We start from the raw sequence: 26038 nt of genomic DNA on the forward strand, positions 1-26038 counted from the left end.
TGTTTATGTGCAAAAGCTACAAGTTAAAAAATATTTACATATTGCTTTTGAACGAAGTAGTATTTAAGATGCTATCTTGCATTTTCACCACGCTTTTATTAGCTTAGGTTGTATGTATGTATGTATGGAACGGAATCTTTGAGCTCAATTTTTACCCACTTTCAACGGTCCGATTAATTTAAATTTTGAAATATTATCAATAACCGATGACAATACACGATTAATTTTAAAAATTTTCGTAGGCGGCAAGTGGGTATTCGCGTCGCCCCACTGGCGACCCCGGGAAGGACGATGTGTGTGTATACTATCATAAACACACGAGTGTGATGAGATTAAATGCTTAGCGCTCGGACGACTTCGGTTGTGTTCCATTGGATATCCCAGAGTCCTTTGTATAGCATTCGATGGGGGTTGCTTCCACGGCCGAGTACCTACTCTTTATAAGTTTCCCTCTAGCCAGCAAAAAAGGGGTTTCGTAAACCCTTTATACCTCTATTTAAACATTGTTTGTACCAACCCGCGTTCAGCTTAAATCGATTTAAATCTTTCTCTGCTCAACTATTATTTATAGCTCTACGTTGCTTCATGCTATAACCCGTCGCGATAACGTTGTAACTAACTCGTTTGTTTTTAATTAAACACCAATCTCTCACTGTTCTACTGTTATATTGCAGTAAAACGTTTAATTGACACTTTGATATTAATAAAACGTTCTAATGTAGAAACGATAATAACGTTCAGTTTCTAAAATTCGGATAAAAACATTAATGCCATCAACCGTATTGTCGTAAGATTTATTTGATTATATAGGAGTAGCAGACGAGCATGCAGTCCAACTGATAGTAAGTAGCTACTCCCGCCCATGGGCGTAATCAACCTCAGATAGAATTAGATTCCTACCTGAGATCGGTCACAGATGCGCCACTACCTCCGAGGACTAAGCTAGAACGCTTTAGTACAGTATATATTTCTTACCTATCCCGATCTATGGACGGCAGTAGTCACATACCATCAGGTGGACTGCTTACACGTTTGCTAATTCTATATTGTAATAAAAATACTCATAAATTTTATCATTATCAAAATTTATTTCAGTTAGATATAGAAGTAGAAGTACTTCTAGTTACTTCTTATATCTGCTTAATGTCTTCTAACTTCTTCTTTTCTTTCAGAATGCGCGCGCTCATTTGCTTTGCGTTCTTGGCTGTGGTATCAGCGTACTGGCGTCCCGACCTTCCTCCAGGACCCTACTGCGGGAAGACCAGGCAATGCTGCACGGATAGACAGGATGACTGCTCACATCAGATATTAGGTACGTTAAATAGTAGGTACTCAGGTTTGGAAGAAGTAAACGACAGTGGATGCTCTTGTTTAAAACTCAAAGTAGTGTCCAATGTCTTTTTGCTCTTTTCTGTGTTTTCACGTCTCATTGCTTAGCACAAGTACGTTCTATTACAGACAAGTTATCGTAGTGTATCGAACTTAAGTAACAACCATTTCTCCCTAAAACATCTGCATGGAGTCTTAAGTTCTGTTTTGGAATGGTATAGTGTCCGTATCTCGATCAAACATGTGCGCTAAGAGACTATTATTCGTGTATTTCAACGTTATCCTTTGGTATGGAAATGTCGTCTTGATCATTTCGAACTATCTATCGGTCAACAAGAGTTCGATTATCCATTGACAAATGCAATCAGATGGACTGCATGCTTGTTTGCTAATCGAAACTACTATTATCTATTCCACACTTCGGTATAATAACACTTACACCGTCTTTTACTTGGCCTTTTGTAACCACTAGATTTACAACAAACTTGAAATAACAAAATAAATATATAGATCTATTTCAAAAAAATCTCCAAAAATTGTATCCATACCAAACTTCAATGTCTTCATTTGTAGATACCCTGTGCTACTGCGACCAGTTCTGCAACAGGACGAGGGCGCACGACGACTGCTGTCCCGACTACCCGTCAGTCTGCCTCAACATCCCCACGCCCATCATACAGAAGACCTGCACCCACAACGGCAGGGAGTACATCCCGGGCAAGAAGTACTACGACAACTGTAATGCTTGGTGAGTTTTTAGTGTTATTTGAACTAGGCCTCACTTTGAGTGAATCCAAAGTTTCTTTGTTTTTTTTTGTACCAATAAAAATGTGGTAATTGGCGGACTTGATATAGTAGCATTTTCTACTCAACTTTAAGGATGTGCAGAAAATGTATAGGTGCAAAATATACAACATTTATAGTAAGAGGTAATTAAAGTAAGAAAAAATGAAAGGATAGAAAGAGAAAAAAGAACTTATGTGCGGTATTAGAACTTATCACTTGCTTTAACGATGATCAAAACAGGAAACAAGCCACGAGCCTAAAGGTTCTTTAAAAAAGTGTGCAAAGTTTACCAGTTCTCACGTAGCCAGCGTGCTAGATTATTGTCTAAGCCCTTACTTTGAAAGGAGACCTATGCCCAGCACTGAAATAATAATCTTGACGAGATTTTTTGAAGTAATTTATACATATTTTTGCGTGGAGCCAATGCTAAAATAAGTTCGGAGGTTTTTTTTGGTTCGCACCATGCAGCGGAAATCACATCAAACGTCATATCCGCTATTAAACTACATAACACAACCTAACTGGCTGTAAAAAATGCATTCAGAGTTACTTGTTTTAAGATATATTTTCAAAACATGACAAAAAATTATGCCTTTTTATAATATTGATCAAACAAGAATGCAGTCAAGCTGGTAAGAGGCTACTGCCGCCCATGAACATCTGTAATCAACTTCAGATAAGATTAGCATTCTACCTGAGTTGTGCCACGGATGCTACTCCTGAGGTCTAAGTTGGAACGCCTCGCCTCTCCTTTACCACACCCATCAGACTGGAACACAGCAGAACTTAACACTGCTGTTATTAAGCAGAAATAAATACGGCGGTTGTGCCAATGGAACTGTAACTCGTATTAGATTCGAAAATGATTGCACATTTCTATAAAAAACCTAATTAGCCTACTTTAGCGGGTCAGAAGGATTAGTTAAACGTTATTTTAACAAGCCCTTGTTGCGTCGTTGTATAATTATAAATGGTGTCTCTGACCCAAATGCTAAATCATTAGAATCTCCGAATGTGTATCAAGGATTTCTTTCTAACTGCTGCTAATTGATGAAATCAAATTGTAGCTTCGTTTTAAACGCAGAAGAGAAACTGATTGTGATACTTTCATCATTGAGTGGCAATAAAGGTGATAGAAGTCTTTGTGGTTCGACTATGGCGGCACCACCGTCACACTTATTTCTACCTAATAATAGCATTAATGCTGCTGTGTTCAGGTTTGAAGGGTGTGGCAAGGGAGACATACTTTTCCGAGGCGTTCGAGCTTAGTACTCAGGGGTAGCAGCGAATAATCTCTCTTTCCTTTAAAATTCGTTTCTTTACCTGGAATCCTTGACAAAATTTATTCAAATCGGCAGAAAAGCTTTTGTAGACGTACCTACTTATTATTCTACGATTCAAATCCAATAAAAAAACTTTTCAAGGGTGAAAAACAAAAATTTTCCTGACACAAAGATATTCAAAATTTTAAAGAGTTACTCATTGTCAATTCCGAAAAGCATAGTCGTTAGGTATAAAAGTATGTAATAAAAAAGACGTATGTGTTACGTGCTTTGATATTGAAAAACGGATATCAGTCATCGATATATGTATATCGATATCGGTTATCGGTGTCCGATATTGATCAATGACGAAAAACATCATTTTAAATTGATTATAGGTTATGTAATGAATATTATTATCCTGATAAACCTTCGTAATACAAACAACTTTGGATACGTTAATTCGATCAGTTTGAAAAACAAAATTAAAAACAATCAACCAACGTCTATGTCAGTACAAAGTATGAAGTAATTGAAATAAATGTTGGTTTAGTACATATTTCTGAAGTCTGCGCTCATATTGGACACGCTGTTTACGCCGTTATCAAACGAAATATATCATCGAAATATATCATTAATTATATGTAAAAATAATGGCATTTAAAAAAAAATTAAAAAGAGAATAATTATTTTTAAATTAAAAAAGACAAACCCACTGAGTTTCTTACCGGATCTTCTCAGTAGAGGTCGCGTTCCGATCCGGTAGTAGTTTAAGAAAATATTGTAACTGACAATTTGTAAGTGCTGCCGTTGGCCTATACAAAATAAATATATTTCATTTCATTTCATTTCATCAAAATCGGTTCATAAACGACGAAGTTATCCCCGAACATGTACAAACATGAAGAAAAAAAAATATAAATACGGTCGAATTGAGAAACCTCCTCCTTTTTTGAATTCGGTTAAAAATGTGTTTTGGGTGGAATGTCGACCCATTTACACATGAGACGACCACTTTAATCCTCAGGATCGGTAACGCATCTATGATTGTCTTTAGGTAGACTCTGGTCTATATAGAGTTTGACACAGATGTCCACTGGTGGCAGTATCCATTTACCATCAGATTCAATATTTTTATTTATTTATTTATTTAAATTTTTTTGTAAACCTAGTGGTTACAAAGGGCGAACTTAATGCCTAGTGGCATTCTCCACCAGTTAATCCTTGTTGAACAACCCTTTTATGACAAAAATGCGTAAAGCTTTCGGTGCTTGTGTATATTTTAATTAACTGAACTATAAAGTAATAAATATAGTTCAAAAAACTAAAAAACACGCTTTTATGATAAAATCAACTAAAAAGTCGAAAATAATTTTCAATCTAGGAATCAATTAAGGAACAGTAAATTGTATAATTGTAAAAAAAGCGTGGAGTGCCCACTTATCAATTTTCGAAAAGCACCCCACACTATTTCCAGATTTTTAGATTGAAAATTATTTTCTACTTTTTAGTTGATTTTATCATAAAAGCATGTTTTTTAGTTTTTTGAACTATATTTTTTTTATTAATTTTTATTTGTTGTTATAGCGACCATCATTATGCATCGTCTGTAAAAAAATTAAGTGTCTATCTATTACGGTTTAAGAGATAAAGCCCTGTGACTCACGGACAGGCAGCGGAGGGTTTCCTTTTATCCTTTGAGTACGGAATCCTAAAAATCATTCTAAAAGATGGCATTATAGATATGTTTCAGTACATTTGAGTTATAGGGAAATAACATTATTATTTTTCATAGCTAAAAATCAATCTAGTAACTTTGCCTGTACGCTCCATAAGGCGCTTTCTCTCGCCTCGAAAATCGTTAATCCTGAGGATGTTGATAAGGACAATGGTACAAAATTATTAAAATCGTGTATTGTCATCGGTTTTTGATAATTTTTCAAAATTTTGAATTAAACTGAACGTTTAAAGTGGATAGAAATTGGGTTCAAAGATTCCGTTACTGTTACGTACATACATACATACAAACATACAACCCAAGCTAATAAAAGCGTGTTAAAAAGGGCGGTTCGGTGCTTTTAAGGCATTTATCCTTCAGACGTGGCTTGTCAGAGGAATTTGTCACTAAACTCTTTTTTGATCTATCTTTCTCTTATTCTCATTCAATGATCATTCTCATTCAGATTATCAGGATACAATTAAGTAAACGGTGTTAGATATAGAACTTTTGCCTTTAATTTTTGCTTTTAAAAATCTTACAACTATACTTATCGGATATCATCAGCACGCTACTGTTACCGGATCGGATAGTGTACAAACACGAAATCCAACAATAGGTTTTAACGTTTGCACCGTATGAATTATTTAAAAGGCATTTGTAAACATATTGGGCAATAGAAGAACTCTGGTCGCGAGGAAACAAGGATATCGGCTGTTATTCGGTTTTTGACCTTGTTTCAAACGTTTTTCATTCAAAGAACGTAATTTTGTTTATCATTTGCTGTTTTTAGATAGTTTTCGAATTTAAACAAGTAGGTTTATTTTTAAGTAGAAAGACATACTCAATGCTGGCTAAGCTTTAATAATGAGTTTTTTGGATCAAAAAATACGTTTTCTACATTATTATAGTGTAGGTAATATTTTATAATTTAGGAGTAGCAGACAAGGATGCAGTTCATCTGATGGTAAGTGGCTATTGCCACCTATGGGCTTCTGTAATCAACCTCTGACTTGATGCGCCACAGATGCGCCGCTACCTCTGAGGACTAAGTTGGAACGCCTCGGAAAAGTATGTCTCCACTACGCTATATGGCTACTGTGTATGTATGAAACATAGATAGCATAGATCTATACGAACTATAGAACAAAATAACATAGATCTATACGATAAGACTAGACTCATACCAGAGAGATTGGCAACAGAAGCGTTGTTATCCAGAAGACTAAATTGAAACGTTTCGGCTAAGTAACTTACCACACTTATGTGTGGCGGTGGTGTCGGTTGAACCTTCTGTAACACAACAAATCTTGTAATTAAATTGTATTATCTGGAGGCATGTCGAGCCAAAAATTATTTATTTTAATAAGTTTTTGTACACAAAATAAATCATACAATACAGAAGTCATAATTTACTTATAATATGTTAATATATACTATAGTTACTTATAATATCTAATATTAACATTTAATTACCGAATTTCTTCCAGCAACCCTGGGACAGGAATGTGCATGCGAAAGGCAAAATTAGTGTGCAAAAAAAGCAATAATATTAATAAAAATAATAAATATATATACATACATACATACATACATAGTATTATGAGTACTTCCACTTCAAAACTAAGTTCAAACTTGGAATATTTTTATAACCTCGATGATAATTCAATTACATGATAATCTTCCGCGTAAACAAGTTGACTGCACTCCCAGAACTCCGTGATAGCCGAAATGGTTACATTGACCTGTTTTTGTTATACTGAGCACACTTTCTCCTATCAGATGGAAGAGGCCTTAGGTCATAATTGACCATGTCCCTGTAGTTTCGGGACCATAATAGAGATACGGTACCCCCTGCCTATCGTAAGAGGCGACTAAAAGGGGGCAAGAGCTTGCCTGGGGTTGCGGGTGGCAAGAGTGAGAGCTCGTACTGCCCAGTAAGCGACCCCGGGAAGGACGGCGGTATGTATAACCGCATACCGTCGTACACACCAAACAGTGTGGTCAGATGGTTTCCCCAAGATGGTTGTCAAAAAAGACCATAATGAACCAAGTGCAGAATGATAGACTCTACAAACCATTGAAAACTTTTTTTAAAGATCTGTTAGATAGGTTTCTTTACGATGTTTTGTTTATCGTTCAAGTTATGGCTAATTAATCTGATACAGGTATTTTAAGCAAGCTTTTACCCGCGGCTCGCTTAGGCCTGCGGTTTTTATCTATCCCTCGGGAACGGTACTTTTTTCGAGATCTTTTCTGAACCCCTAGCAGGTACTCGTATTAAGCCTCGAGGTGACGCGCGCGGTGTTCCCGCGTGCACCTTGAAGATGAGCGGATGGAGTAGCTGCAGCTCCATCCCGAACCGAGACGGGCCCGGACGTGGGCAAACGCCGTCGGGATCGCGGACGAGTGCTATTAGCGTACCCGTGGTCCCGACAAAAGGCGTCCAGAGGAACACCGTGGGGATTTAGCCGGTAGGATTCCGGAATATCCTCTCCTGTTCCTACGGTCCTACGATTTTAACTCCGGACTTCTTCGTGGACCTTGCAAGAGGCCAAATTCCAAAAACATGTTCAATTGGTAACAATATACGCAGGCGAACTAACCTTCACTGTGAGAAATCAAAGTTCACTAGGATTCCCCAGACTTTACTCTGGACCTTGCAAGAGGCCAAATTCCAAACACATGTGCAATTGGTAACAATATACGCAGATGAACTAACCTTCACTGTGAGAAATCAAAGTTCACTAGGATTCTCCAGACTTTACTCTGGACCTTGCAAGAGGCCAAATTCCAAACACATGTGCAATTGGTAACAATATACGGAGATGAACGGACCTTCACTGTGAGAAATCAAAGTTCACTAGGATTCTCCAGACTTTTACTCTGGACCTTGCAAGGGGTCAAATTCCAAACACATGTGCAATTGGTAACAATTCAACCAACAATTCCATCACATGTGCAATTGGTAACAATTGATCAACATACCCAACAAACAACAAACGGTCACGGACGAAGCAATTTAAATCTCCGGCCGAAATTTAAGACAAATTGCTTCTGATCTTTAACAAATTGCTTGTCAACTTAAATGTCTCTATTAAACTGGAGCCATTACATTGCACGTGTCTCGAAAGGGTTTGGGTTTAATCTTTGATAAGTAAAATAGAAAGATACTTCACTTTGAAATTGGATAAACCCACAAAACGCTGATTTGTCAGTTACTTTTTTCTTTCTCGACAAATAAAAAACTTGTACGTATAACTAAATTTAATTTTCATCAATAACCCATCATTGTCCCACTGCTGGGCACGGGTCTCCTCTCAGAATGATAAGGATTAGGCTATAGTCCACCGCGCTGGCCATGTGTGTATTGGTAAACTTCACATACCTTTGAGATTTTTTTAATATAAATCAGGTGTGCAAGGTTTCCCCACGATGTTTCCTTCACCGTTTAAGCAAGTGATGATTAATTTGTAATACGACGAGTATGTGACGCGTAACTTTGAAAAATCAATGGCTGGGATTTGAACCTCGGATCCTTCGTTCGAGAGGCCGAGTTTCTTAACTAACTAACAAGAAAATAAAGTAACAAATATTTACGTAACAATTTAAACTCTCAAAACTGTTTACACTTTCTTGTTAGGAGTGATCTATTTATTTTACTCATCTAAGGGTTTAATAAGTAGTTTGCGAAGCTGAGACCAATTAATAATGTATGGTTTAGCTTAGCAATAGTCTACTCTCTATAGGAATCGCTGGGTAATTGAGGTTAATTGTTAAACCTTAGGCATGTATTTGTCTCCGTCGGGATCGCGGACGAGTGCTATTAGCGTATCCGTGGTCCCGACAAAAGGCGTCCAGAGGAACATCCTCTCCGCTACCCCCGCAGCCGAGAGGAAGGTTTCCCCACGAAAAAAAAAGGCATGTATTTGTCTGCCCTATAACAAGACTGTAAGGAATTGTTACGTTCTAGTTTCTAGAGTATCGCCGCATCTGTGGCCGACCTCAGGGAGCAATATCTAATCCTATTTGGGGTTGATTACAGATGTCTATGGGCGGCAGTAGCCACTTACCATCAAGTGGTCTGCATGCTCGTCTGCTACTCCTATATTATAAAAAAAATGTTTGGATGCGTATGTCTCTGACCGTGTGGTAAGCGGTACACAGAAACAATTGTCAGTGTTATTAGGCAGAAATAGCAGTGGCGGAGGCGGTGTTGCCACCGGAGTCGAACCACAAAGAGTTCTAGCACCACAACTGTGTTCTGGGTATTTCAAGCGCACACACATAAGAGGAATCTTCAAATGATTTAATATGATAGGACAAATATCATATCCTTTACCACGCAGTTCATCTAATTATCCCGTTTGACAGATTTCAATCCACTTGTTCTGTCAAAATTCGATACAAGTGACCCAAATCTTGACATTTATACAAACCACCTGTAAAACAGTACCGTTCTAGTCGTGTCGTGGTCGTGAAAGGCGCAGTCGTGAGACATCGTTATATTTAGCGTCGCCAGGTGCGTTCGGCAAATGTCATGAGTAATCGTAATGTTATTTAATTGTCTTTAAATACGGCTCAATTGATTCGTTGGTTAATTTGTTGTAAACGTAATATAAAGTTGGTGAACTGTTGTTACCTAGTAAACAGTGACTTTCGATCGAGAAGGATCGAATCCCAGGCTCGCACCGCGGAACAATGGCCTAATCCTTCTCATTCTGAGAGGAGACTCTTGCCCAGCAGTGGGACAGTGGGATTGACGACGACAGTACCATTTACTATAAAGCGAAAATATCTTTTGCCATTAAAATTCAATAAAAAAAGTGTCCAGCTGAATTTTTCCCACAGTACTATGTCAAGTTTGAACACACCTTTATATTTTCAAATATAATAGTGATGTCACATCAAATTCCATATCGATAAAATGACGCATGTCCTTCCGCCCGTATAAGGTTATTATGATTAGTCATACGCGATTATTGTGCGATTACAATAAATAAATATAATGTATAGTTTTTGTAACATGTGATGTCGTTTATGACATTTATGTGGTAATCATTTATGTTGACTATTATTTAATTTGAACGCAACCTTTTGTGCATTTTGCCGACGGACAAAATAAACTATGTAGTGTTGTACGTGTGGTATAATAGGTTTGCGACAAAAAAGTTAATCGTACCTACAACGAAAATATGCACTGTATAAATTTTACTCCTTGAAATGAGGCGGCCAAAAAAATATTTTGATGGCAAGATCAAACATGGGATTACGCTCTTTCTAGAAAAGTCTTGGGGACGGAAAATAAAAACTTAAAATCTTGCCAGAGGCGCAAAATTCAACCCGATGGATGGTAGGTAATCGGGTCAGTTACAAAGTTAACTCTATCTAATCGATCGTCTGAGACCAATCATAAATGCAATTTTGTTTCTCATAATAAATTGTAACGTCTTACATTAGTATCTATTTTATCATTTCCTTACAAGAATTTTTTTTATAATATAGAAGTAGCGGATGAGCAGGCAGTCCACCTGATAGTAAGTGGCTACTGCCGTTCATGGACATTTGTGATCAACCCCAGATAGGATTAGATATTCCTACATAAGGTCAGCCACAAATGCGCCGCTACCCCTGAGGACTAAGCTGGAACGCCTCGAAAAAGTATGTCTCCCTTACCACACCCTTCAAACTAGAACACAGCATCGCTTAACGCTGCTGTTATTAGGCAGAAATAGGTGTGGCGGTGGTGTCGATGGAGTCGAACCACAAAGGGTTCTACCATCTTCAAACTGTATCGGCTATACGCCACTATATACGACTATGTATGGTATTTGGTGTATTGTATTTTGTTTTCAAAATACTTATAGACATCCACGTGCATTGATTCATTGAATATCTGGAAATCGATTGCCTTTCAAACATCCGCTACAAAATACCATTCCGATACTCAAATACCATAACATTACAAAACAACGAACCTTGTTCAGCATCAATTACACATACTCCAAAGAATGAACAACATAAATAAATGTTTCAATTTATAATTTTAGACATTACGTGATGTTAATAAAGACTAATCGTATTCTTGTGTTTAAGTATATTGTTTTGGTGTAATCCATACCTGCTTAATTCTCGAAACTGTTGATTAATAGCATTCAAATTCGTCTTGTAAATTAGATGTTCACGTTTTTTGTATCAAGTGGTGTGCATTTATTTTTTTGCATCATCCGTTGTTTTTTATACGACTTTAAGTACTCTTTCGTTGAAACTGTTGATGCTTTTGGGATAAAAATAATATTTATTGGTGAATTATTCTAGTTTTTCGTTAAATATACTCATGATCAGTTTATCATTTGTCTTAGTAGACTGGATTTTTCAATATTAATAAACATCAAAACTTAATAACATTGTGTCATTTTAATAAAATATGTTCAATTAGGATATTTCGAAATATTTAAATATTATTATCAACGTTAATATTACGCAACTACTTTGTACTACTTTGCAATATCGTAATTAGCCTGAATTCATTTGAAAATAGTCCATCCATCCGAAAAAATAATGGATTTATGTAATTCAAAGTAAGTAATTGAATATTCTGTGCATTTAAGCGAGACAAATAAACACAGATCTGAAAAGTTTCCTTTTACACTATTGGCAGTTTTTTCAAAGAAGATCTTGAATTACATGTTTGGCGCCACGTACGAAGGTCAATTGACGGTAGTTAGCGCTCGACCACGGCCGTTACTGTTGACGTAATCCACGTAACTTGCTGTTACCGAATTTCAAAGAGTAACAAAGAGCTCATAAATTTTAATGTCAGTTTGTTGTACTGTTTTTTTATGAAATGGTGGACCTGGACCAGGTTCCAAGAAATCACACAACACGGTTATTATAGAGGACATAGGGATTATCTTATATATAAAATTCTCGTGTCACAACGTTGGTTACCGTACTCCTTCGAAACAACTTTACCGATTTTCACCAAATTTTATATGCATATTCAGTAGGTCTGAGAATCGGCTACTATCTATTTTTCATACCCCTAAGTGATAAGGGTCGTTCACCCTTAACATTTTTTTATTCATATGGCAACACAACGTTTGCCGGGTCAGCTAGTAATTTTATAATTACTAAATGTTTTCATTGGTCCAATGTACTTAGCTGCTAACTCCAGGCTTTACAATATCTAATAAAATATTTAAATTATCTACAATCCTTAAGTATATTTCATTATTTACTGTGAATTTCCATTTCTTTTCTGATGATAACATCTAAATTTACTTACAACAATATACGCGTATATTATTATTAGGATTTTTTAAACCGTCTTTCGACATTAGACGGCAGTTACAATTAGATCAACTGTTAAGTTTTTAAACGAATTGACCTAAATGAGAATAGAGTTAGCAGAAGTTTTGAAATGGGATTTAATAGAGTAATTCGAAAAAATATAAATATCAGTAAAATCGTTATTAATAAAAAAAACATAAATCGCAGTTAAATAAGATATTACGGTTCAGACATATTTAAAATTACTTTATTTACTTATTTATGATTTACTAATTTTGTATATTTCATCATATAAATATTATAATATCATACGAAACATTAACGTTCGAACATTTTTTTTTATAATATAAGAGTAGCAGACGAGCATGCAGTCCACCTGATGGTAAGTGGCTACTGCCGCCCATGGACATCTGTAATCAACCCCAGATAGGATTAGATATTCCTACCTGAGGTCGGCCACGGATGCGCCGCTACCCCTGAGGACTAAGCTGGAACGCCTCGGAAAAGTCTGTCTCCCTTACCACACCCTTCAAACCGGAACACAGCAGCGCCTAGCACTGCTGTTATTAGGTAGAAATAGGTGTGGCGGTGGTGCCGCCGGAGTCGAACCATAAAGGGTTCTACCACCAAATGTAAATTACAAAGTGTATTTTTTTATTGTCACTCTATTTTGCAATATTTACAAACTGCCAAAATGTCAAAATCGCGAGTGTTCATATCATTGACAACCCTATCAAATCGTCATTAAATGACGCCTTCGGGCAATGACACAATCTCGCGAAAATCCGACGTTAGAATGTCGACAAAATGTCACGAGCCGTGATGTCACGGGGCATCACTACGCTATAAACGATCTGTTGAAATCAATGTGATATGGTACTTTAAATTCTTAAAAGGTAGACGATATTGAATCTCACAGAAGAAATGTTTAAACTTGTCGTTAAACAAACGCTATGTAAAAACATACTATATGCTAAGTGATTATTTGACTGATAAAACGGTGTGGTCTGAAGTAGCCCCAGCTTCACGTGTACCATTAGATTAAGTGCTATTGTATAAAACATTTATTTTTTAAAAAAAGATATGTGTTATGGAGTTTCTTTCGCCGCTTCTTCTCCATAACGAAACACTTTGTGAAGTGGTGGTAGTTGTGTTGACATTCAACAAGTGGTCTGTAAAGAACGTATTTTGAATAAAAAATGTTGACTTCATTTCATTTAGTACTTTGTGAAATAATGTAATTTATTTGGAAATTGGCATTTTCGTATCTATATTATTATTCTATTAGTATTCAGCGCTAAAATGTACAACAATGAAAGTAAGTGTAGCAGAGTACTTACACCTTTAAGTGGCCCACTGATGGACAAAGGTTTCGTCCTACAACTTGGGTAGTTCTGGATTTCTTCTTCACGATTCTCTAATGCAGGTGTATTAGTAGACGAACGAAGATATTTTCAAACCGCCCAAGACCCCGACAAGATTTAACGACACCTCCTTATTAATTGTCAACTTTCGGGACCAACGAAATAACGTGGCCTCCAAAGCATGGTAGCGCACACGTGTAGCCACCAGTGGTCACCCATCCAAGTACCGACCGCGCTACATGCTTAAATTTGTAGATTCGTTACAACTATACATGACGCAGTATGCGCGAAGTGGTGTGTCGTTGAAATATGAAGGTGGTAGAACCCCGGCGGCACCACCGCCACACCTATTTCTGCTTAATAACATCAGTGTTAAGCGCAGCTGTGTTCCATTTTGAAGGGTGTGGTAAGGGAGACATACTTTTCCGAGGCGTTCCAGCTTAGTCCTCAGGGGTAGCAGCGCATCTGTGGCCGACCTCAGGTAGGTATATCTAATCCTATCTGGGGTTGATTACAGATGTCCATGGGCGGCAGTAGCTTACCATCAGGTGGACTGCATGCTCGTCTGCTACTCCTATATTATATAAAAAAAAAATATTCAATTTTAAATTGTTGTTCTATTATCGCAATATATTTCATTCATAAATATGAATCAGACCGACGCTAAATGTAAATGTTTACTTCGTTCTAAATATAATTTATTACACATAAGTATCTATTAAGATTTTATAGCAACCGTCATTTACATGTTAATAATATATTTAAGGCAGCAGTGATAGCCTAGTGGTTAAGAAACGCGGCCTCTCGATCGAGGGGTCCGAGGTTCAAATCCCAGGCACGCACCTCTGATTTTCAAATTTATGTGCGTATTAGAAATTAATTATCACTTGCTTAAACGGTGAAGGAAAACATCGTGAGGAAACCTGCATACCTGAGAGATTTATAAAAAATCTAAAAGGTATGTGAAGTCTACCAATACGCACTTGGCCAGCGCGGTGGACTATGGCCTAATCCTTCTCATTCTGAGAGGAGACCCGTGCCCAGCAGTGGGACAGTAATGGGTTGATGATGATGATGAATATATTTAAGCTAAATATTGCGCATTCGGAAATAATTAGATCGTCACAAATCATTATGTTATCTGAATATGTCATTGATGTTTTTCTTAACAAATTCCTCCACTATAAGCTTAGATGAGTAAAATACATAGATTGATCACTCCTAACAAAAAATGTAAATATTAAGAATTGAAATTGTTGCGTAAACAAAGTGTTGCCACGTCTCCGTTCTAAAATGTCCCTAAAATGTTTAAAATATTTATTTATACGTAGTATCAGTTATGTATAGGTTCGTAAATTTACTCTAAAAATGTTTTTTTATTTGTCAAGAATAAAAAAAATAAATCATAAAATCAAATTTTTGTGGCTTCATTTAATTTCAAAGTATGAAGTATCTTTCTTTTTTACTTATCAAATACTATAAGTGATAATTGAAATACAACGAAACTTAGGTGCTAATTTACATTTAGATTCGAACCCGGATCTTCCATATCGCGTTCTATTCATACCACTACGCTTACTGCTACACGTGTACCACAAACTGTTACACTGTAAAGCACGTGTTTCATATCAATATGAAAACATTTACAGGGATGGATAGTCTTTAAAAATTTCGGGACATTAATTTCAGGCCGTGGGTTGAAATTTTTTTTAATATAGCGGGCCGGATCTGAGGTCCGGCCGGGCCACCTTCGGCCCGCGGACCAACGGTTGTCTATTTATAATTTTGTCCATAGTTCACCATACTAGCTAATTGCAGATGAGTAGATTGAAGGTAGAAAGAAGATCCCTTTGGGGTTCGACTCCGAAGGCATTCTTGCCGCAGATGTTGCTGCCTGAGAATAGCAGTCCGCTACTATGTGGTAAAAAGACATACCAATTTAATCCTCAGGGGTAGCAATCCATCTCTGGTAACCTCAGGTAGGAATCTTATCTTAACTGGGGTTGACAACAGATGTATGAACGTGTGCTACTGCCGCCCAAGGGACTGGCAGAAGCAGTTTACCATCGGGTGGATTCTATTTCTATTTAAAAATAATTATATTACTTACCTTTGTAGTAAAACTTCACGCCTGACAATGTTTTCCATCACCGTTAAAGTAAAGCAAATATCTTAAATGTTTAATACACTACGCTATTCTGATGTAACATAGTAATAATGTTAAATGACATTACGCAATGGACATAAAACAGTGTCATAAAATCCGTGTGACCTAAAAATAACTGAGATAAATATATGAAGTTCATTATTCTTGGCAGTGTACAGAGCATTGCAATGACAGAGCTATTTATAAAATGGAGTTTTATATGGAATTCGAAAGAGTCTTAAGCAAGTTACAACCTAATCTAGATTTTTTTTTATAATGTAGGAATAGCAAGCAAGCGGTCTGCCTGATAGGTGGTTACTACCGTCTATGGACATCTGTGATCAACTTCAAATACTTCAAAGGGGATGATACATTGTTGCCTCAAAAAAAGTAATTTGGAAGTTTCCTTCAAATCAAATCTACAACTACTGGTTATAAAAACGATACTATAATTCTGCTTTTAGCCATTACCATTAGACATTACCATTAGAGAATTAGCATTCCAGCTTAGTCCTCAAGGGTAGCGGCGCATCTATGGCCGACTTTAGGTAGGAATGTAATCTTGTGTGGAGTTGATTACAGATATCCATGGGCGGCAAAAGCCACTTACCATCAGATGGAGTGCATGACTCATCCGCTACTAATATATTATAAAAAAATCAAGAGTCATTGAAAGTTCTGTTATCATAACTCTATAACATTTGCATGCAATTTAACGTATGCGAGTCAGGTCAGTCCAAATTTATGTTCATAAGCTTATCGTAAACATAAATATCGCAAAGAAACGTGTATGTCATTGATAATGATCTCTGAGTATAACGTTACTTCCACACGAGTTACGTCACCATCGTTTCCGAGACCCTTCTTATGATAAGCTAACGAGCTTGTGGACCCGAATATTAGTATCATTTTTAAACATGAATATATCTGCGCAATCCTAATAATTTTAATAGTTTTTACCACATGACACCCTAATAACAGCAGTGTTAGGCGCTGCTGTGTACCGTTTTGAAGGGTGTGGTAAGGGAGACAAACTTTTCCGAGGCGTTCCAGCTTAGTCCTCAAGGGTAGCGGCGCATCTGTGGACGACCTATGGGTAGGAATATCTAATCCTATCTGGGGTTGATTACAGATGTCCATGGGTGGCAGTAGCCACTTACCAACATGGAGTGCATGCTCGTCTGCTACTCCTATATTATAAAAAAAGCCTCCGCTGTTTGTCCGTGTGTCTGTCTGTCTGTCACAGGGCTCTATCTTTGGAACCGTAATAGATAGACACTTTAAATTTTTTACGGTGTATGAATAACGGTGCCTGCTATAACAACAAATACTAAATATAAAACATCTTCGCCATACAAGAAACCGCTATTTTTCTAAGTTTTCAGCCTATCTATTGAAAAGTGTCACAATGATAATGATACCAAATACGTACTTAAAAACTGTATTCATAAAAAAACCGTAATAATAAAAAAAAATCAAAAATAAAGATTAAGTAACAGTAACATAAATTCATAGTTAATTGTATGTTCTGTATAAAACTAATCTATGAGCGTACGATTCTAAAAATTGCCAAGTTAAATGCGATTCGATTTGTTTATTTGCATTCCTCGCGGTCACATAGCGGAGTTAATTTTTAATGTCAACGGTCTAGCGCTATAAGATTCGGTATTTTAAGTAGATTTCAATGTTTATGAGTAGTTTTGATGGGTGTAAATTAATTTGTTACTAAGGATTTGTTTTGAAAAGATGGTCTAGTGCGGCTGCCCTGTCTAAGTTTTGCCTAAAGTCAGACACAAATGCGTTACTAGTGTTTCTGCCAACGGAACAAAAAATGTATACTATCTACCCTTGAAGACTAAGTTGAAAAGCCTCGGATAAATCTTTATTACCCTGATGACCTGCGTGGCGAAGCGATCATAGGTCTGACGGGCAAAATGTTCCGGGTTCGATTTCCGACCAGACAGAAATCTGAATGATGATATTGGATATCTATTTTGGGTCTAGGTGTTTGTGTGTGGATGGCGCCTACGACACAGGGAATCCTGGTGTGGGGCTGTGAGTGTAGAAGTAGTCTTATTACACCCTTCAAACCGGAACACAGCATCGCTTAACACTGCTGTTATTAGGCAGAAATAGGTGTGGCGGTGGTGCCGCCGGAGACCACAAAGGTCTATCTTTAATGTAATTTCATTTTTTTTAAATATGTGTTACATCATTTCCAGTCACAGACTACAAAATATTATGTTAAAAGTAATTTCTTAATTTATATTTTTAAAAATATGTGTTACATCATTTCCAACGTCACAGACAGACAGAATATTTATTGTGACCTTAAGTTGGGAGTTATAATTATTATTACTAGAAAACGTGGCAATATATTAGCATAGATTAACATTCAGGCTCATATTTTAGTCGTGAGATCAGATTCCTAGACGGCTATGCTTTTTGAAATCGAGTTATTATGTACGTGTATCTGTAACTCTATATTATGAGTATTTTAATATTGTTTGTCTGTTTGATCGAATGTTACACACTCACTGACCATATACCTTACCCTTTGAGAGACTTTCTCTCCACAAGACGTCACTTTATAAGATGGTAGAACCTTTTGTGGCTCGACTCCGGAAGCACTACCGCCACACTGATTATTAGCAGTGTTGCGCTGCTGTATGCTGGTTTGAAGAGTATGGCACGGAGGCATACGTATTTGAGATGTTCCTGCTTAGTTCCCGACATAGCAACGCATTTATGCCGACTTCAGGTAGTAGTTCTAATTTTATCTGTACAGGTCACTCTCCATCAGATGCATGGAGTCATTTGCTATATCAATATTACATGAAACTGAAGAAGGTCTAGACGCCTATTAAGCATCTGTGGCCACTAATGGTCACCGATCCAACTTCTAACCTTACCCGATGTTAGACTTTGTAGATCAAGTACGATCAAATGCCAAAGGGTTTTGTTGCTTCGTAGTTTTCACTTCGTAGCTTTCACTAAGAAATAAATACGTGTGACGGTAATACCACAGTTAAAACAAGAAGCGCCTCTCCCCTCTAAAATATATAAACGGAAATCGTTGTCATATTGACAATAAAGCGAATAGTTCTAGGAAGATAATTATTCCGTTACATTAATTATAATTGATTGGTTGTGAAGCACAGGCCATGGACAATTTTATCAATGAATCATCTTGATTATGGATTATGACCTGATCGAATCGATGGCGTAATTCCGGATTCCTGAAGTTAGTCCCGCCATTTCATTAACTTTAATAATTCAGAATTGTATGGTGGGACAATTTTTTATAATATAGGAGTAGCAGACTAGTATCGTACTCCTGAGTTCTAAGCTGGAATGCCTCGGAAAAGTATTCTAGAACCCTTTGTGGTTCGACTCCGGGGTCACCACCGCCACACCTAATTCTACCTAATAACAGCAGTGTTAGGCGCTGCTGTGTTCCGTTTTGAAGGGTGTGGTACGGGAGACATACTTTTCCGAGGCGTTGCAGCTTAGTCCTCAGGGGTAGCGGCGCATCTGTCGCCGACCTAAGGTAGGAATATCTAATCCTATCTGGGGTTGATTACAGGTGTCCATGGGCGGCAGTAGCCACTTACCATCAGGTGGACTGCATGCTAGTCTGCTACTCCTATATTATATAAAAAAAACATCCTTCAAACCAGAACATAGCAGCGCCTAACATTGCTGTTATTAGGCAGAAATAGGTGTGGCGGTGGTGCCGACGGAATTGAACCGCAGAGGGTAATACTATCTTCTAAATGTTAGAATCTTTTGTAGTTGGACTCCGTAGGCACCTTCGCCACGCCTATGTCACATAATACCATCATTGTTTTTAGGAAGACATAGGCAATGAACTGAGATGTTCCAACTTAGTCATCAGGGGTAGCATCTGGCCGACCCATGGTATAACTTTTATCTGGAGTTGATTACCCCAGTCCATGGGCGGCAGTAGCCACTTACTTTACGTTCGTCTGCTGTTCCTAAATTATAAAAACATACATATAAGAACAAGAACAAGAAACTCCAACATCTTTTGTCACCGTATGTTAATCCGATTGTAAAAAATAACAACAAAAAATTACAACGTCTTAGTTTACATTGTTCGCGATAATTTGTTCATTCATTTACTTAGAGGTTTTGGCCACAAAAACGGGTTCAGTGACCCTGAGGTCCAAAGTCCGGACTTAGTGCACTAGGCAACGGACCTGAGCTTTTTGTAGTGTATGCTATTTTTAGCGTTCTACACTTGTAAGTGTGGTGTGGTTTTTTATAATACATTAACTGTAGTGGCTAGCAAGCATGCCGTCTTCATGTCAAGTGAAGTGAAGTGGTTACTGCTTGACATCTGTCAACCCCAGATAAGATTAAATTCATACATCTTCTATGTATCTACCTCTGTGGTTCGATGCCGGCGGCACCGCCACACCTATTTCTGCCTAATAACAGCAGTGTTAAGCGCGGCTGTGTTCTGGTTTGAATGGTGTGGTAAGGGAGACATACTCTTTTGAAGCATTCCATTATTAATAATCAATTTATCCAATGTTTGACCCCAACAATTAAGATTTAGCTTCACACAAACACTCCTTTAAAATCCAAAAATATATTGAGTCACATGCGACATTTGCACACTAAGGACGATTAATTGTAACATTTGAAATTTGAATTGACTACAACACATTTAAAGATGCATCATAAAAGGTTAGAATCTAAGCTATCTACTTTAACTTCAGGGGGGTTACTACCATCTCTTAAAACAATATTATTTTAATCATACATTGAAATTTCGTAGCAAGACCTGTTTTAAGGAGGTCGTGGTATAAAACAAAATAATGTTGATGCAATATTGAAATCAAACTTTCTGCTGACTGTTTAAAATCATGTTAATTATAGACTCTAATTGAATAATACCCACGTTTAGTTCTTGACTGTATCCATATTATTACAATTACGGAGTCTATAATTAAAATTCTCATGGGTTCTATTTCGAAGGTCTGCGAACTAGGAAGCGTGGAAGGGACACTTCGGGCAATTATAAATGGAATTTGATTAATTATAACTATATAAGGTTCTACACGTTCCTTTGTTGTAAATATGTTGTTGATGTTAGACACGTAATAGTTGAATGGTTATTTACATTTGAGTATATTAGACGTAGACCAGAGTTTCTCAAAGTTATAGTTCCACATTCCAAATTTTGAAAAAAAAACGGTAAATCTCTTTAAATTGCTTTTTAGGGTTCCGTACACAAAGAAACGGAATCTTGTGTATGACAAAGCCTCTGCTGTCTATCACAGGGCTCTATCTCATGAGCCCTAACAGATAGACACTTGAAATTGTTGCACAGTATGTACAAGGGTGGCCGCTATAACAAAAAATACTAAAAATATCAAAATTTTGAAGGTACGAAACCCTCCGAGTGTGACTTGCACTTTGCCAATTTTAATATTTATAATAAAGAAGTAGCCAAGAAGCACGCACTCCACCTGACAAGTAACGACTGTCGCCCTAGACATTTGCAATTAATCCCAGATAAGATAAAAATCCTACCTGTGTTCGGCCACAGACGCGCCGCTACCCCTGAGGACTAAGTTTGGAAACCTCGGATGATTATGTCTCCTTTACCACATCCTACAGCCACTGTTGGCTACGGACAGTTAAATATTTTATGTATTTTACAAAAAATATATAACCCAATTTAGTCATATCCTCGTGTTTGGTAATATATGATAATAAGAAATGCTTTCGATTGGAACCTCGGACGCCCCGATTTAGAACGCAGATTTTAAACCACTAGGCTATTACTACATCAAAACAATGATCAGCTTAATCCGTAGCTGAATTAATTGGTCTAGATTTAATCCTAGGTCACACCAATTTAAACGGTAATATAAATGCTCATGATCACTTGACATTGACTAAACTTAGTTTAGTTCTATCATCACCGCTATATTTGGTTTAGCAAATAGTTTTAATAGCAATAACGCGAACAATTAATATCTTTAGTTGTCCCATAGACGGCGTAAAGCGAGAAGCGATAAAAAAAATAAAAAATAAACATCACTGGTAACTATTTCCTGCCAAAAATTCGCCCTTTTGTTTTTTTTTCTAACACCTATCTAAGGACACTCAGGTCATTGAGACGAATATAATAACACCGTAATTGTCGAAATTTATCCAGCCGTTTGTAAGATCAAATAAAGAAAGACAAACATACAAGATACGAGCGAAAAACATAACCCTTTTAGATTTTTTTAGATTTTAGGCACTTAATTTTTTGAATAAATTTCATTTGGATATTTTAAGTTTGTGTTAACGATACCAAAAATATGAGAATAAAAATGGCGCGGCGCTTTCACTCTCATAACATAAAAATAAAAAAATAATATAATTAATATTAATATTAATTATTTATTTATTTTAATATTAATTATATTTCATAATAATTGTATCATATTCGAATTAAATAAAATTCCAAAAAAAAAAAAAATATGTATAAATAAAAAAATCTTTAAATAAAAACACTAAAAACAATTACTTCAGAATTACAATAAATGTTAAGCCATATCGTTTATATCTCATCGTTTGCAATGAGACCTTAATCCGGGTGGTCTAGGGCCAGGAAGGTCTAGCAGCTGCCATTCAAAATATCAGCTTGCGTTATCCTCGCATAAATCATCATTGGAGTTAATTATAAGTGACTTGTATTTACAAATTAATTAACTACAAGTATACTCGTACCATCTGTTTCTTTAATGCAAAACGCTTTGTTACGCTTTCACGGCCAAACTGCTATATCGATTATGGTGAAATTTAACATGGAGATAAAGTATCAGGAAGAACACGAGTAGAGATGAAATGAGCTTACTTTATTTTGTGACCTTTATTTCTGAACGAATATGAAAATCGAATGTTTATTCGCATACTCTTGTTTTATTTTCATTTTCAAAATTTCTTTTCATGGCTTCTTCCTTCCAGTCCTACTCTCTAAGGTGTGACTTTCCTCCCTAAGCACTCTATTCCCCTCTATCACCATATCTACTATTTTTTCCTTCCTTCCGTCCTTCCTCACTTGTCCTTCTTCCCTCTTTTCTCATTTCCATTCTGCTATCTGACCTTAATCCCGTTCCTTTCATTCACCCTCCCTCCCGTCTTCCCTTTCTCTGTTCCTCCCTTCCTCACTTCGTTCCTTCCTTCCTTTATTCCTCACGTTCTCCCTTATTTCTTTCCTTCCTACCTTTTATATAATATAGGAGTAGCAGACTGATAGTAAGTGGCTACTGCCGCCCATGGACATCTATAATTAACCCCAGATAGGATTAGATATACCTACCTGAGGTCGGCCACAGATGCGTCGCTACCTCTGAGGACTAAGCTGGAACTACTCGGAAAAGTCTGTTTCCTTTACCACACCCTTCAAAACAGAACATAGCAACGCCTAACACTGCTGTTATTAGGCAGAAATAGGTGTGGCGGTGGTGCCGCCGGAGTCGAACCACAAAGGGTTCTACCACCTTCTTTCTGTTTGTGTTTCTCCGCCTCTATATACTATTATTAAACCATAATTTCCTTCCAGCAAATGCTCGTTGGACTACAAAGGCGAGCCGACCTGGGAATGCGAGCACGACATCTGCCTGATGAGTGGCGATGTGGTCTACGGCGTCAACCAGTACGGCTCCAGCTGGAGGGCATACAACTACTCCGAGTTCTATGGGAAGAAGCTTCGTGACGCCCTCGTTTATAAATTGGGTAAGTTATAACAGATTTTGTTGTGTTACCGTTTTGTTAAAGGCTTCTTTCCACCACCATAAGTTAGTTAGCTATTTAGTGATAATTACCAGATTGCAGAAGGTAATGTTTTTCAAGCGTATGTCTTATATTTTCGCATGCCCTACAGTGTGGACGGATGTATTTTAAGAGGTGTCGTTGGGTTTGTCTTAATTTGTCCCTTAAAGAGTAGTTCTTAGGAGTCCTTAGGAGGATACTGTAGGGTATCCCCCGCCTGTAGTAAGAGGCGACTAAAAGGGGCTTCCGGGGTTGCGGGTGGCAAGAGTGGAAGCTCGAACCGCCCGGCCAGCGACCCCGGGAGGGACGGCGGCATGTGTGGGCGCATACCCCATGCCGCTTCCCACGGCATAGGGTCCCTTGTGAAGGTTTCCCCGTCGTAAACAAAAAAAGGATTCGTCTAAATTGTGGGAGTGACTTTAGGCCGTATTTTTAAGCAGTCACGTTTTCGTTTTTATAATCATTGCTAGTTAATTTTAACATTATAGAACACAAGAACAATGTGTCTACTCCTTTATGTGATAAGACAAAGAAGTGCAGTGTCAAAGGACGCCGCCTTCATTATATGATTATTTAGCAGTTTAAGTTAGCGTAAAATTACTCATTAGTCTTATAGTAGGCTAGATTGTAATTAATATAAAGTACCTTATTACTCATTCGGTACTTTATACATGCAAAAAAAAATAATAATTGCTAGTTAATTTAGTAGTGGTATCAGTAGGGTTTGATAGAGAAGGTACAACCTTCACTATTTCGAGCTAGCAGTTCTTCGGTTTGTTGAAAGCGTGTTCATATCGGCTGACTTACATATGAGGCGACCCGCATAGCGGGGCGGCCACCATACTGGTCTGACGCGCAAAGGGTCCCGGGTTCGATCCCCGGCCAGACAGATATCTGAATGATGAATTTAGATTTCTGTTCCTGGGTCTGGGTGTTTGTGTATTTGTCTATGTGTATGTCCATGGCACCCACAACACAGGGAATCCTAGTGTGGGGCTGTGAGTGTAGAAAGCGTTGAGTGTAGAAAGTTGGTACTCTATCTTAGTTCTCAGGAGTGGCAGGGCGTCTATGATCGGCTTCAGGTAGAACTTATTATATGATGAGTTACTACGGATGGAAGTTTTTTTATAATATAGCAGTAGCAGACGAGCATACAGTCCACCAGATGGTAAGTGGCTACTGCCGCCCATGGACATCTGTAATCAACCTCAGATAGGATTAGATATTCCTACCTGAGGTCGGTCACAGATGCGCCGCTACCCTGAGGACTAAGCTGGAACGCCTCGGAAAAGTCTGTCTCCCTTACCACACCCTTCAAACCGGAACACAGCAACGCCTTACACTGCTGTTATTAGGTAGAAATAGGTGTGGCGGTGGTGCCGCCGGAGTCGAATCACAAAGGGTTCTACCACCTTCAACGGAAATGTGTGCCAACTTACTAAGCATTCGGTGGATTTCAAGTATATTTACTAGATATTCTATAGAAAAACCTTCAGTACTTCTACATCATTCGGAAGTATATTTAATGGGGCTCTGTCTGTATGTAGATATTAGTTGACAAATTCTGTGATAACATATTATCATGATTATCACAAGTTTATAATTAATAGTTACAAGCTAATTAAGAGATATCATCTAATCTTAAGTGTCCTGTATTAATTGTTATTGCATTTCATGGCGCTATAGAAACTGCTCTAGAATTAAAGCCTACTTCAGATCGACCTTACGAAGTGCCACCGACTACATAAAGAAATAGACTGTCATAGAATCTAGAATTTTAATTTATTTGGTTTAATAATGACAGAATAATGGCATTAATTATTTATATTGGTTTCCACTTGCATTGGCGTAGTTCTAGCTTAGTTAGAAGAGGAAATGAGTCGGTGAAAAAAATTTCCTCCTATTTAAAAATGTCTTGCTTAGGCTAAGGGTTAGGAGCCCCTGTACCATGGGGGTTATAGCCTCATGCCAGGGCGGCTAAATTTTAAATCTCAGATATCGGCCTTACAACCTCTAAACCAGTACAGTGATATTTAACACTGCTGTTATAAGTTAGAAATGGTTGTGGCAGTGATGTTTTTATGTCCTGGATTCTATCACCGAACGGTGGAAAATATTAAGAAGTATATTTGTTTACTATTTCGATTAGAAGTGCATTTATGTCTTATCACTTTCAAAGATCGGAAGTTTCATTATTAGTCTATTTGCTTACTTTTTTGATGACAAGGGCTTATGAAATTATGACGAACACATTAAGAAGTTATTGTCATACAGCACTTAAAGATACGGTAATAAACAAAGTAACAATGACCATGCAGTTAAGTGTATTCATATACATTGT

General features: G+C 37.4%; 1 protein-coding gene across 1 annotated transcript in view; it reads left to right on the forward strand.

The window, feature by feature from the left end:
• Positions 1 to 26038, forward strand: part of Swim (Secreted Wg-interacting molecule) — a 64083-nt gene that overhangs the window by 25931 nt on the left and 12114 nt on the right. Inside the window, exons 2-4 of the mRNA XM_073092029.1 lie at positions 1173 to 1312; positions 1903 to 2077; positions 23489 to 23661. Coding sequence (XP_072948130.1) covers positions 1173 to 1312; positions 1903 to 2077; positions 23489 to 23661 — 488 coding nt within the window. The remainder of the gene's footprint in view (positions 1 to 1172; positions 1313 to 1902; positions 2078 to 23488; positions 23662 to 26038) is intronic.

This window comes from Epargyreus clarus, unplaced genomic scaffold (genome assembly GCF_041222505.1).
Source record: "Epargyreus clarus isolate Ecla_fem2 unplaced genomic scaffold, WU_Ecla_fem_2.2 ptg000035l, whole genome shotgun sequence".
NCBI classification, from domain to species: domain Eukaryota; kingdom Metazoa; phylum Arthropoda; class Insecta; order Lepidoptera; family Hesperiidae; genus Epargyreus; species Epargyreus clarus.